Raw genomic sequence first — 13,941 nt, 5'->3', positions numbered from 1 at the left:
CCTTTACAGACAGAATTAGCAAGTAAACTTTAATAGGCAGGAGGAGGGGGAGAATATTTTCTTTATTTTGCTTAAATCTGGGTTCGACTTCTACTTGAAACGTGTTTTCCCCAGGACACTGACCTAGACTTTAATTGTTTGGTGATAGGCATGTAAGGGGGAGGGGCGTGACTTGTTTATTGGAACAGCGCAGTTAAAAAAAAAATCAACCCAGGCTAACAGTTTCAAGGCTCCCCTAAAGATGTATCCAAAGAGGCAGCCAATCAGCGCTTACACAGCTTTTTCAGCTCGACTCTTTTAAAGAGACAGGACCCTTCGTGTTATATCACATTTAAAGAGAAACGCGCTTAAAAAAAAAAAGGAGTTCTGGAAATGGGGGAGCATTCCCCTTAGGCCCCCCAACTTCAGTTTCTGATCTCGTAAGATCCACACGGGTTGGACTTTTGGTGGCTTTCTCTTTTGACCGGGGATCTCTCCTAGATCTCTCCCCCCATTCCCCAGTTTTCCATTGTGCACCTGGGTCACCCCCACAATGGCAAGGGGCCCCTTTTCCCCAATGTGGTTCAACTGAAGTTTCGCGAATGGCTAGTGTATGGTCGGCAAGGAAGCTCTCGGCTTGGGGACTCCAGCCCTCCCGCCTCGGTGTCCCCCTCGCCTCCACTGGGGAGGCGGGGAGGGAGCCCTCCTCCCTCGCTCAGCTAGAAGCCCGGATCGGGCGGGGGTAGGTGGCAGGGGGGAGGTGGCCCCGAAGGAACGGCTCCCCTGGGCCCTAGCCCCCCGGATTTGGACCGGCACAGCCCCCTCGCTGAGGGCAGAGCCCTTCCCCCACCCCTGAGCCCCCCTCCCACCTCTCTCTCTCCCTCTCTCTCGCTCTCTCTCTCTCGCTCTCTCTCTCTCTCTCTCTCTCTCCCTCGCTCTCATTTTTAAAGAGCCCACGCGCGGCCCCCCACGGGGCAGGCATGCAGCAGCGTCCCCAGCTTTGAGCAGGAGCCGGAGCGGGAGACACAGGCGCAAAGGCCGAGCACAGAGGGGCCTGCCTGCCCGCCTTGCCTGGCTGCCTTGCCCGGCGGCTGCTGCTGCTGCTCCTCCCTGGTTGCTGCTACTGCTGCCTGGCTGCTGCGGCGGCGGCGGCGGTCCCCGAGCACACACAACGTTGCCACCCCGCTGGCTCGCGAGCCCGCCCCCGGCCGCGCCGATTGGCCGAGGCGCGGATCAATTGTGGAACGTTGACGCCCGCCGCGTTCCATCCTCCCGGGTAGCCACGTTCGGTTGAGCTTCCCAGCAGAGCGGCGGCGGCGGCGGCGGCGGCGGCGGCGGCGGCGGCGGAGCAGCCACCCGAGCCGAGCCCGAGCCCGAGCCCGGCGGAGCCAGCGCTAAGGAGGGAGGCAGGGGCAGGTGCAGAGCGAACCGAGCCGCGCAGCGGAGCAGCCGGAGCAGCGGCCGGAGCAGCGGCAGCGGCAGCAGCAGCAGCATCTGCAGCCGCCCGAGCCCGAACCGTCCCAGGGCGATGGGGTCGAGGCCGGGGCTGAGGCTTTGACAGCTGGACTGAGCGAGGGAAGGCGCCGGAGCGGGAGCCGGACCGGGCCGGGCCGGGCCGGGGGGCGGGAGCCAGCGAGCGAGCCGGAGAGAGACGGGGCGAGCGGGGCCGGGGCGGCGGCGGCGGGGAGCTCGAGCGAGGGAGCCCCGGGAGGCGGCCAGCGGAGCGGCGGCGGCGGCGGGACCACGAGCACGACCACGACCGCGTCCCCTCCTCGCCGCGCACTATGTTCGCCAAAGGCAAAGGCTCGGCGGTGCCCTCGGACGGGCAGGCTCGGGAAAAGTAAGCGGGGTCCGCGGGGGTCGGCGTGGCCGCTGCCGCTGCTGCCGCCGGAGGGGGCGGACGGGCCGCTGCCGCTGCTGCTGCCGCTGCCGCCCGAGGGGAGCGGCGAGGCGAGGCGCGGCGCGGCGCGGGGCGTGCGCCCGGCTGGCTGGGCAGGGGCAGCTTGGGGCCGGGGCAGGGGCAGCTCGGGGCCCGGCGGGCGGGCGGACGAACAGCCGCTGCCCGACGGGGCCCCCGCCGCCGCTCCCTGCCCCGGGCCGCCAGCGTGCTCCGAGCGTAGCCTCTATTGTTGGGAGTGCAGGGAGGAGGAGCCGGAGCCGGAGCGGGAGCCCGAGCGGGAGCGGGAGCCTGGGGCCCCGGGAAGGGGCGTCCGGGCCGGGGGTGGGCTGGGGGCAAGCGCGAGGGGGGGAGGGGCGTCCGGGCTCTAGGGGCGCAGAGTGCGGGGCTCGTGTTCCCAGGTGGGGGCATTTCTGCAGCCCGGATGCCTCCTTTTGTCTGTCCCTTGGTGTGGGGGGGTGTGTGTGTGTGTGTGTGTGTGTGTGTGTGTGTGTGTGTGTGTGTGTGTGTGTGTGTGTGTGTGTGTGTGTGTGTGTGTGTGTGTGTGTGTGTGTGTGTGTGTGTGTGTGTGTGTGTTTCATGTGTGTGCGTGCGTGTGTATGTATGTGAGAGAGAGAGAGAGAGAGAGAGAGAGAGAGAGAGAGAGAGAGTGTGCACTGGGAAGTGTGTTGGCGGCTTTGTTCCGGGGGCCGCAGCACCTTTCCTGCTGCCTTGACCCAGCGTAGAGCCCCCTCCCCGACGCTCCCCACTATTGCTTTCTGTCTCTAGTGTGCTGGAGGGAGGAGTTGGGGGGTGGGTTGGGGGGCTATTGGAGAAGGGTGGTCAGCCTTGGCCTCTGCTCTTCCCACCTCTAGCACACATGCCCGAAGCCTGGGCACCCCAAAGACCCCTGAACGAGTCCTCCAGGGTTTTAGGGGGCTGGCTGTCCGCTCTCCTTCCTGGCAGCCCAGGCCTTTTGCTGGACAGCCCCCGGTGCTGGGAACACTGGGACCAGCCGAGACGGGTCGGGCCGAAGAGTTAGCCAATTGAGTTTTGTCCGGCACCCAGCCCATGGTCGGGACACGGGAGCCCAGAGTGGGCTCGCTTTTTTGATGCCCCGTTGGGGCTCACCTTCGCAACAGTAGGGGCCCCCCTCTTATTCCACTTGGAGAGAGGACGCTCATTTTTTCCAATCCGACAGGGACGGGTGGGTAGGGAGTCCACGGAGGGGGGTAGCTGGGTGTCCTAGGAAAGAGACTCCTTCCTGACTGATTACTTTTCTTCAACTTTTGCCCCCACCCCCTTGCAGGTTAGCTTTATATGTCTATGAATACTTGCTACACGTGGGAGCCCAGAAGTCAGCCCAGACCTTTTTGTCCGAGGTGAGTACGTTTGAATCCCGGACCCCCCCCTCGTCTATTATCCCGATAGCCTTTGTTTTCCCAAGCAGCCACGGTGGGCACCATTTTGAATTTTTATCACCTTTTGCCATTTATTGCTAGTTGGTCTCTGAGCCCTCCCCCTCCCAGAGGGAGTGAACCCCAGGTTCCCACTCCACACCCAACTCCCTTCTCTCTTTGTTTTTCCTATTTCTAGATCCGATGGGAAAAAAATATCACGTTAGGAGAACCGCCAGGGTTTTTACATTCGTGGTGGTGGTAAGTTTGTGTCTCGGCTTTTTAATGTGAACAGCAGTGATACTAACAAGTCTTAGACGCGGGCCCAAAGAAAGGGGGAGGACAGAAAGTTTGGCACTGTTCTGGCTTCTCCTCCATTTCCTTGAGAGGTGAAGAAATTGAGGCTTCTGATTTTGGGGGGCTTGAGAGAAGCTTTCATTTTTCCCTACCCCCCCCCCCAGGTGTAGCAGGAATGCTGGAGGCTGGGAGGAAATGTAAGGGTTTCTTTTTTTTTTAAAGGCAGTTCTGCATACTGCTTTAATTAAAGGGGGAGGGGGTGGGGCAGAATACCACCAGGTCTGGTTTACAACCTAGGGGCCTCCTGCTCCCTTCCTCCTAGTCATTCTTGTAGCCTAGACCATGCCTGTGGGTGTTTGTGTGCCTTCCCCACCCCCCCCTCCTTCCCTCCCTTTTCTCTCCTCTCTCTTTCTCCTTGTCTGTCTGTCTCTGTTATATTTCCTTCTGAAGGGATGGCTTCCTTCTCTTCTGATTCTTCAGAATGACCAGACTAGATTGTCCAGTGTTGTCGCCCCCGCATTCTAGGACGTCATCTTTAACTGTTAGAAAGACTACAGACAGACAGACTGAAGCCGGATTTTGTAGTGGGGATACTTTTTACTGAAACCTCTTTAGGTAGCCAGGAAGATTTTGTTTGTAGCCTGCTGCAAACCTTGAAGTCTTAGGGGAATTTAATTTACCTTTTAATTATTCGGTTAAGTAGCTAGAGCAGCCAGATGCACTCATTTTTATCACAAAAGATTTTCAGCACCACTACAAAACTTTTGGGGGCTTCATATCTGAGAGAGTAGTCAGCCTTTTGCCCCCTGAATAAAAGGAGTTGGGGGAAATTCCAAAATAAAAGAAATTGAGCCATTCTTGGGCACTTTGTTATTATTTTAGATTTTGTTGTTGTTTTCATCCTTATGCTTTCCTTAGTATGGACAACTGGGGAGGGCCCTCCCCCTCTACCCAGGGGTGCCCAGGGTCATGGGGAGGTTAAGTTTTGCCCCAGGGTCACTTGGCCAGCTTGTATGGGAGTTGGAACCCAAGTCCTCCCAATTCTTGATACCCCATCTCCCTGTCCTCTAGTCCATGAAAGCCTCTCTCTCTATCTCATGGAAAAACAGTGTGACATTTTGTGATGTCATAGTATTTCATCTCTGATATGGGGAGTGGGGGAGACTCCTTATTGGCAGTGACATTTTCAGAAATCCCACTGACTCCCCAGCCTGGCCAACTCTCCCCTCTCTCCAACCCTTATCAGTGGGGATAGTGGAATGTGGGGAGGGTGGAAGCCCCAAACTCCAATCGGAAGTTCTGTTGAGCAGGCAGGCGTGACCACCTGTGGGAACGGCTACAGAGAAATGAGTTGGAAATGATTTTTCCGGATTTCAGAACTAGTCTTCGTGGTCCTCACTTTAAGAAGCAGCAGCATTTTGGGGGGCAGGGAAAGAGCCAGGCTTGTTTTGAGGGAGGCAGAGGTTGATCTAGCAGGACTGGGGGGCCTTGCACATAGAAAGTGCCGTTCCTGAGTCTGGAGACCAAATCCTGGCCTCTGCTGCCTTGCCCTCCCTTCCCCCTCTTCCATCAGGTTGTGAACCTGCTTTTTCCTGTTCTTCCCTTCAGGCACCTCCCCTGGAGGCGAGGTGCACAGGTGTGGCCCGGGGGCTGTGCAGTTTCCAGCCTCACCAGGCTGGATGGGCACGCCAGGGGTGGTGCTGACTTCACTTGGTGTTCTATCTGTTTTCGCTCTCTCTCTCACGTTTTTTTTTCTTTTTGGGCTGGCTGTTAGTAACCACAGGGATTTTTTTTTTTTGAGCACTGTGTACCTAACTGGGCATGTAGTCCCAGCCACTGGTGAAAGTAGCATCTATTCAGCAAAACCTTTGAAAAGGACCCATGATAAAGGCTGATAATATCTGCTGTGTTTCTTTGAGATGGTGTGGCAGATAGATACTGGATTTGGAGTCAGCAGAGCCTGAGTTCAAATCCACTTGCAGACAATAACTAGCTGTGTGACCCTGGGCAAGTCATTCTGTGGACCTCAGTTTCCTCATCTGTAAAATGGAGATCATTATTGCACTTAGATCGTAAAACTTTGGAGGATCAAAGAAATAATCTATGTGAAGGTTTTTTACAGTACCATATAAATGTCTGTTGTTATTATCATCATTATTGTCTTCCTTCATCTATCCATGGACCTTTCCAATCTTCCATTTCCTCCTGTTAAAATGAATGGCTCAGACCAGATTATTTCCTAAGGCTTTCCCATTGGGAGCCTAAAGATTTTTAAAATTTGGGGGGTGGGGGAGATGCCTTGAGTGACTTAGGAAAGGAAAATTCTACTTGTTCTGTTTCTTGGAACTACACCTGTTTCAGATTCCTGGCCTAGAACTTGCCAGGACTTTTACTGTTTCACCATAAAAGGGAGAAATACCTGGTTGCCATGAGAACCTCTCTGGGTAATTGGTATGCATTCTTGGGTGGGTGGGTGGGTGGGTGGGAGAAGTGCTTCTGGCCTCCAGTCCTTCCCTGCAGAGCCATTATGTGGGGGTGGGGTGGGGGCTGGAGGCTGGGGTTGAGACTTAGGCCTCCTTCAGTGACTCTGCCCTCCTTCCGCCTTCATCATTGTTCGCTCTGTCACGTGCCGATTTGTGCCTTTTAAAATGTCTCAAGATGCCATAATTTTTGCTTTACAAAAACTGCTGTCTTGGGAGGAGGCGGCGACAGTGTGTTGGGGGTGATTTTGTGTGAGTAGCTGGGCTTGAGTCTACGGTGTCAAAGGATCTTAGATGTAGGGAGCGTACTTGCTATCTAGCCAACTCCCTCTTTTTTACAGATTGGGAAACTGAGGCCCAGAATTGGGATGGGGAAGAAGTATTGGATGCATGAAGTCAGAGGGAACTTGAGTTTCAATCTAAACTCCATTCTCGCTGAGTCTCTCAATCAGTGAACATTTATTAATCATCTACTTACACGGCCGGGCTCTGCCTTAAGCCCTGGGGATTCAAAGAGAAGCTCAACAACACAGTCTGCCCTCAAGGGGTTTCTAGTCTTAACTTCTGGTGACTTTCTCAAGTTGCTTGACTTTTAGTGTGACTGGCCCAAGGTTAATGCTTAGAGAGACTCACTCCTTTGTTTTAAAGTTGAAAAAGGAAGCCTGGAATGGGGAATTGACTTGCCCAAAGTCACACAAGGTGGCAGAGCTGGAATTCAAATCGAGGTCGTGGATAAAGTTCCTCAGTTTCATCCTCTGTGAAATAAGGATGATAATGGCTCCTGTACCTTTGGAGCTTCATAAATGGTATCCATGTGGGATATCATAGCGTTCTAGACACAGGACCATAAGGGACCACTGGAGGCATCTACAACAACCCCATTTTACAGAGAAGGAAACTGAGTCCTAGCCTAGTCATCATCAGAGGTGGAATTTTGCCCCCCATCCTCTGATTCCAGAGTCAGATCTTGCCACCAAGCCACGCTTGTGTGTTATTTGTTATTTTTCTATTGGGAATTTGTTTTCTGGACTCAGTGTGTGTCTGTACAGGGTGGGTGGGGGGTAGTACCGAGGGGTTGTTAGTAACTGTATTGGATCTGATTTTTCTATCCTGCAGTGTTTTCTGGGACCTTTACTGTGCTGCTCCCGAGAGACGAGACACTTGTGAGCATTCGAGTGAAGCCAAGGCCTTTCACGATTACGTGAGTAACCAATTTTTAATCCGAGTGATAATTACAGGGTTGGGTAACTCGGACTTCTGGAGGATGCAAAGCTGGCAGAGGTCTGGCGCTCTCCCTTTCCCCCCTCCTCCCTCACTCCCCCAAACCTAACAGCGTTCTGCCTTGGGGATTGGTCCATCATCGCCGACGTTGTCGACATGGTGTAATGGTGGGAATAAGTCTGAATGTGTTCTCCGCCAGGTGAGAGGGCGGCCTCAGAGTGGGCCCTGTGCCCCTTGCCTGGCTTTCCAATAAACGTGATGGCTTTTTTCTTTAAAAACACCGCCAAAACAAGCCTCAAGTTTGTGTTTCTGGAAGTGATGTGAGGGAGCGGGCTGTGAGGAAAGGAGTGCTGTCCGAGCACAGTTGAGTTAGAGGAGAAGAGGGAGGGTTATGTTGTCTGCTCCCTGGTTGAAATGTTTGTCCTGGGACATAAGTAGTTTGCCTGATAATCCAGTCTCAAAAATATTGATCTAGCTTTTTCGGGTTCCTCTTATGTCCTCCAAACTGGTCTCTTCCTTGAATGAGGTACTTAAGGATTACGGTCTGACTAAGAGACGTTCCCCCTTCCCCCAGAAAGTTCCTTTGGTGTCTCTGGTCCCAACTCAAACCTTGACGAGCTGATTGGTTAGGCTTTTTTTGGTGGATGAGGGAAGAGGTTTTAGGCATTCTGTTGATTCTTACTTTCTGTTGAGCCTGGAGGTGAGTGTTATGTGAAGGACACGGAATATAGTAGGTGCTTAATCGATGTTTGTTCATGGGGAGATGGCTCCAGAGTGGTTGGTTGGGTGCATTAGGGTGCCTCCTTTCCATTGGCTTTTGTTGAATGGCTCTGTGAGGGGAAGTCCGAGGCGTCAGGCCTCGATTCTGTGGTGGAGAGGAGAGGGCCATCTTTCCAATGGCCGCTCTTGACTGCCCGGTCTTAAGGAAGCTGGAGTTTTAGACATGGGCAAAAGCATCTAGAAAAAGAACTAGAGCCCAGTATTGGGGAACTCAGATCCTTTCATGGAAAGTTCTTCTGTCTCAGAATAGAGTGTTTGGAGAATGATGATGACCCATCGGTTACGAGCAGTGTTCTGGGAGGTGAGATTGGACCAGGGCGGGGGGGAGAACAACTCCATTGTTCCTTGGAGTGAATTGGAGTCCTGCTTATTTCTCCTTGGGATAGGCCAGAGATCGGGTAAAGTCAGGTTTGGTGGTGAAAAGGCTGATGTGAGACCGGTTGACCGGGACTGTGGTTCTCCTGGGAAAACCTTGGGTTCATTGGTTATATTGGTTGTTTCGGGCTCTTGTGGCTAGAGAGTGTGAATGGGGAAGGCTAACGAGGCCCGACTGGCTAATCTACTGGAGCTGTTGTCCCACTTGGTTCTGCCTGTACCTCCAAAGTTGGAGGGTCCTTGGGTTTGCTGACTTCAGTGTGTTTTCCCACAGCATGTCCTAATGAATGTGAGTCTCTTGGTGTGAAAGCAGTCAGTGTCTAGGCACTTTGGATCTATGTCTAACAGCAAAATTAGTACTAAAAGCACAGGCCTTGCTATATGGTCCAGGCTGCCATATTGAAATAACATGGCAGTCCATTGAGCATGCCAGGGCATAGAATCAGAATGTTAGCATGGAAGAGACCTAGCTCAAAACATTTATGTTACAAATGAGGAGTGCAAAGCCTCCGCTTCCCAGAACTCTGAGTCATTCTCCGATGCAGTTCCCCTTTTGGGCAGCGATGAGGGCTGGAGATAGCTGTAGGCCATCCATGGTCTCCATGGTGGACTTGGCTTGGCCTGTCAGGTCAGGTCAATGAGCGAATGCTTGTCTAAGGATTGTTAACTAACAATGCAATGTGGCAAGCACTGGGGATACAAAGAGAGTCCCTGTCCTCAAGGAGCTTAGAGTCTAATAGAGGGCAGAACGTTGAAAGCAGAAGTATTCCCTAAGCCTGGCCTTTCCCTTCACTGTTCTCCCCACTTCAGGGTCTTGGCATAATAGACCCCTAACATCCATCATTTCTGAGCTAACTCACCAGGTCGGTCTTCCAAAAAAAAATAACTGCTTTCTGCGTCCCCTCCTCTCGATCAGAGTTCTTCCGATGGTTCTCCATTATCCATCTGCAGGACAGAGCCCCTGGGGCTGTGACTTGGTTCAGCTTGTGGCTGCTGGCTCACCACTCATTGGCCAGAGGAGGGTATTTTCCTCCTGGTCCCCTTTGGGCCCCAGCTTCCCTGAGGTCTGTTGCCGTTCTAAGGTTCTGTGGTTCCGTCCCATCCAAGCTTCGACACACAACTTCAGCTGTAGCCCAGACTGGCCTCCTCGCTGCCCTCCCTTTCCTATCTCCTGCCTCCACCCTGCGACCTTCCTGCCTCTGTGCTTGGCCTTGGGTCATTTCCCCTTCTCCCTCCTCCTTCCTCCCTGTCCTCCTGATCATCCTTCAAGCCCCAGCACAAGCCTCCCCTCCGCCATGATGCCTTCTTCCTTGACCATTCCAACCCCCGTCTTGTCCTGAAGTTGTCTGTCTTCCCCATTTGGCATTTTTCACTTAAGTGTTTTGCTGTGTCTTATGTCAGTGATCGCTACCCTCCTCCACCCCCCTTGTGTGCGTGAGTGTGTGCTGTCTCATTTCTCCAACCACGAGCTCCTCAAGGGCCTTGCACCCTAGAAGGTTTTCAGTAACGACTGGCCGAACGTGTGAGCCGCGCTCCTGAGAGAGAAGCCGCTAAGCAGGAAGCAGCTCTGGGACGGAGGGCCCGGCCGGGGATTCGAAGACTGAATTCCGATAACTAGAACAGTTAACTCACATTAGGCAATTTGCTTCAGCTCACCCAGCAAGTTGGCTAATGTGAGTTCACTGATCTGGTTTCCTCCTCTGTGGAAGAGAATGTAAGATCCTTGAGGGCAGGGAGCCTGTGTGTCCGCCCTCCATCTCGCCTCCTTCCTCCACCTTGTCTCACCCCCCCCACCCCCTCCCCATCGCCGTCTTCCCTTCCCTCCCCCCTCTCCAAACCCCTCGTGCCACGGTGCCACGTCTGGTGCCTTGCGTGCTCAGCATGTGCTCCAGGCTGAAAGCAGTGTGTGGGGGTGTGGGGGAGGCCCTGGCCTGAGTCAGGAAGCCTGGGTTCTAGTCCCAGCTCTGGAGGGGTCACCCTGGCCAGCTTAGCTTGCTTCCTGACTCGGAACCTCAGCTTTCCTCCCTCTCTAAAGGGACGGGCTGGACTGGGCTCCGTTGAGTTCTCGATCAGTGCTCTGGTAGCTCTAAGTTGGTGTTGTAGGAAAACAGTGGTGGGAGAGAAACTCCCGCTTTGTCGGATTCATTGATCCCCTCATTCCCATCTGATCCGTCTGGATTGCTGTCATCTTCATCATCATCATCGTCATCATTAGCCAGCGTTAGAAACTGAGGAGCTGTGGCCCACGGTGATGCAGGGCTCTCAGAGTATAGTGCAATGTAGCCCTTCTCGCTATGTGACCAAGAATTTCTCCTCTCTGGACCTCAGTTTCCCTTTCTGTAAAAGGAGCTGGAAAGGATGACCATTGAAGTCACTTCTGGCTTTTTACTTGTTATCATTCTGTGATCTCTGGGACAGAAGGGATTTGGTTCAGAAAAATCCAGATGCTGGAGGGGAGGCCTGGGCCCAGTTGGCCTCAGAAGGCTTCAGGCCTTCTGGCTTCCTCCCAGGGGTTCCAAGAGTTGGGATCAGGCTGCTGGTGTGAACTGTTCGACGTCCTTCTGTGCCGCTGTCCACTGAGAGGGAAGACAGTGAGAATAAACTTTGGTTCCTGGTCACCGTGAAGAATGAACTTGGTTAAGTCTTTTCCTCTCTGTCTGCTCACCTCTAAAATGAAGGCGGTTGGGCCCCAATGACTCGGGCACTCCCTTCCAGGCGGGTCTAAGGCTGATCCTACTATCTCCCTTAGGCACAGGAAGGCAGTGGAGCACAGATGGGGAAACACCTCCGCTCAGATCTGGTACTTAGTGGCTCTGTGACCTTGGACGAGTCCCTGAAGTTCTCTGGGCCTCAGTTTCCTCATCGGTAAAATAAGGACGGGGCTAAATGACCTCTCTTAATCAAATGACCTGCCCTTAATCTCTGGCTTCTTTTGTGCTAAGTGGACGTTTTGCCAAGTGGGTTCCCAGTGGCCAGAGTGGCGGAGGAGGGAGTTGAAGACTGGGCTGGTGTGGCTCCTCGTCCAGGGGTTGGAGTGAGAGGCAGGTTGAGCCCTTGCAGGCTCTTGCTGGTAGCGCTGTAGGTTTAATTTAATTTTTTAAAAAAAGTTGTTTGAATCTAGAGGGGAAAAAAACCCCCAAACCTCAACTTTCTGTTGCGTTTCTCTCCCTGGTCTTGCAAGCTTGCCTTGTTACTTGTTTACCCCAGGGCTGCCAGACTTCTTGAACTGTGGCTAATTAGTGCTAAAAGCCCAGCCGGCATCTGAAATCGCCAGGGCCTGGGCCGTTTGGTTCACTCAATAGGTTTCAAGTAGAGACAAGACCCCAAATTGTGATTACTTTTGCCCGAACCCAAACAAGCCGGTCTTGGCAAAGGGTCACTTGGCCTCCAAGGCCAGCAGCAGCGTACATACGGCATGGAGTGGGGATCAGCCCTCCCCTCCATCTGATGAATGCCATCTTTGTTAGCTAATCGTTTGCAGACTTGGCCGGAGCCACTCCCTGGGCACCGTGTAGCCATGGGCACACGGCTCTTTTAGGCAGCATCCGTGTTCCCGACACGAGTGTTGGGCCAGAGGGAGGCAGGCAGATTCTGACAGGGCCACAAGCAGGGTGGAAGCCAGGCCACATTGGGTGAGGTGGTGAGTTCCCTGTCACTGGGGATATGTGAGCAGAAGGAGGTAGGAGATGTTATAGCCTATGGGGAGGGACTGAAGCAGGTGGCTCCCTGGTCTCTGGAGCTTAGGATTCTGGGGAATTCTTACAGTGGACCAGAGGTTTGTGGGTGAGCTTTTATTTGAGGGAGGGGGAGATGATGTGTGTATGTATATGTGTGCGTGGGAACAGTGTATCTTATGTCCCTTGAGAGCAGCGGTTACCCCCAAGCTACAGCCTCATGCTGGTATCTGTAGAAAAGGCAAATCTTTTTTGCTCGGTAATAATTCTAACAATGGTCCAAGTACATGAGGTGATTCGTTTTAAGGTTCCTTGATACCTGTGGCTTTAAGGTCGTGGAAGACAGACCCAGTTGGGTAAGTCTTTATTACTTGGGGGAAGGGGGCTGAGTTTCCCCTGTGGTGGTGTGCAGAAGGAGCCCGGAACTGAAATCAGAAGGCCTGGGTTCAAATCGTGACTTTGGCACTTAGTAGTAGTATTACCCCAGGCTGTCACTTCATCTGAATGAACCTCAGTTTCCTCATCTGTACAGAAAGGTCCCAAACCCAGGTCTGTCTGGAAAGCTGGAGCCAGCCCAAAGACAGCATCCCATCAGGGTATGAGGGTCTCTTCTGGTCCTCCGGTGGCCCTTGTGAAAAGGCACCCCCAAGGCTGGCCCTCCACCAGGCGGGGCGTGGGTTTGTGCTGTTAAGGGCCTCCTCTTCTTGGGCATCCTGCCCTGCTCTGCCCCATTTTCCAGTTATTTCCTGTCTGTCCCTCTCACCAGCATTCGATGATGGCGGCGCTCTTCACTCACCTTTGCAGTTCACAAAGAGGTTTTCCTCACACTGGCCCTGGAGAAGAGGGTCACTGGTCACCTCCCATTTTACCGGTGAGAATTCCAGGATCCAGTGAAAGTAAGCTCATCGAGAGAGAAATAACTCCAGTCTCAACAGCAATTTAAGGCTGACAAAGCTCTTTGTAACAACTCTCGGATTCTTCATCTGTAAATTGTGGCACGCCCCTCCCCCCCATAAATGTTGGTTAAATTGAAAGGGCAAATGACTTTCCCAAGGTCCCACAGAGAATTAGTGTTAGTGAAGTGGAGCCTCAAGAATGTAGCTGTTCCATCTAAGAGGGCGAAGAGTGAGAAGTCTCCAGGGAAGTCCCCCATTAAGGACCTAGGAGGGGAGAGAAGGATGGTTGTTGACTTGGGAGTGTGAAGGGGTCATGATGAGTCAGAGACCCCAGAGAGATGGTACATTTGGTGATTACAAGAAGGTGGTCATCGGTGAGCCATGGAGAGAACACTTTCAGTGGAGTGGTGTGTGGGATGTGGAATGGAATCCAATGAATCCATCACCTAGTGTTTATGTATAAAGTACCTACTGTGTGTCACATTTATGTGTGAAGTACCTACTGTGTGCCAGGTTTATGTATGAAGTGCCTACTGTGTGTGGTCTATGTATGAAGTGCCTACTATGTACCAGGTTTGTGTAGGAAGTGCCTACTATGTGCCAGGTTCATGTATGGAGTGCCTACTGTGTGGTCTATGTATGAGGTGCCTACTGTGTGCCAGGTTTATGTGTGGATTGCCTGCTATGTGCCAGGCTTGTGTATAAGGTGCCTACTGTGTGCCAGGTGCTGAGTAGAGATGACAAGGCGATGGGGAAGGGAGTGGTAATGAGACAGAAGAAGCAACATGAGGCTTAGGAACCTTTGTCCGGTTCTGGGACCCAGGAGCATTGGTTGTCCAGCAGAGGCAGGAGAGGCCAAGAGTGGCTTGGGGTAGGGTCTGGGCAAATCCTAATTGAGTAATTATCAGTATTTAAAGGAGTTAAAAAAACTAAAAGGTCCAAACAAGATTTGTTTTCTTGCAGTGG

At 53.2% G+C, this 13,941-nt stretch overlaps 1 protein-coding gene across 3 annotated transcripts in view; it reads left to right on the top strand.

Moving 5' to 3' along the window:
* Positions 1-1,281: 1,281 nt before the first annotated feature.
* SSBP3 (single stranded DNA binding protein 3) overlaps positions 1,282-13,941 on the top strand; it is a 165,323-nt gene continuing 152,663 nt past the window's right edge. For 2 of the 3 annotated variants that reach the window (XM_020987836.2, XM_020987834.2), the window contains exons 1-4: positions 1,282-1,819; positions 3,165-3,237; positions 3,452-3,513; positions 7,146-7,230. In XM_020987836.2, the coding sequence (XP_020843495.1) occupies positions 1,764-1,819; positions 3,165-3,237; positions 3,452-3,513; positions 7,146-7,230 (276 nt within the window). In that variant the 5' untranslated portion in view covers positions 1,282-1,763. The remainder of the gene's footprint in view (positions 1,820-3,164; positions 3,238-3,451; positions 3,514-7,145; positions 7,231-13,941) is intronic. The other variant, XM_020987835.2, reaches the window with a different exon arrangement.

Source organism: Phascolarctos cinereus, unplaced genomic scaffold, assembly GCF_003287225.1.
Source record: "Phascolarctos cinereus isolate Bilbo 61053 unplaced genomic scaffold, phaCin_HiC Scaffold_5;HRSCAF=322, whole genome shotgun sequence".
Taxonomy (NCBI): Eukaryota; Metazoa; Chordata; class Mammalia; order Diprotodontia; family Phascolarctidae; genus Phascolarctos; species Phascolarctos cinereus.
Note: the sequence above shows the minus strand (reverse complement) of the source record. Positions and strands in the feature narration are given on the sequence as shown.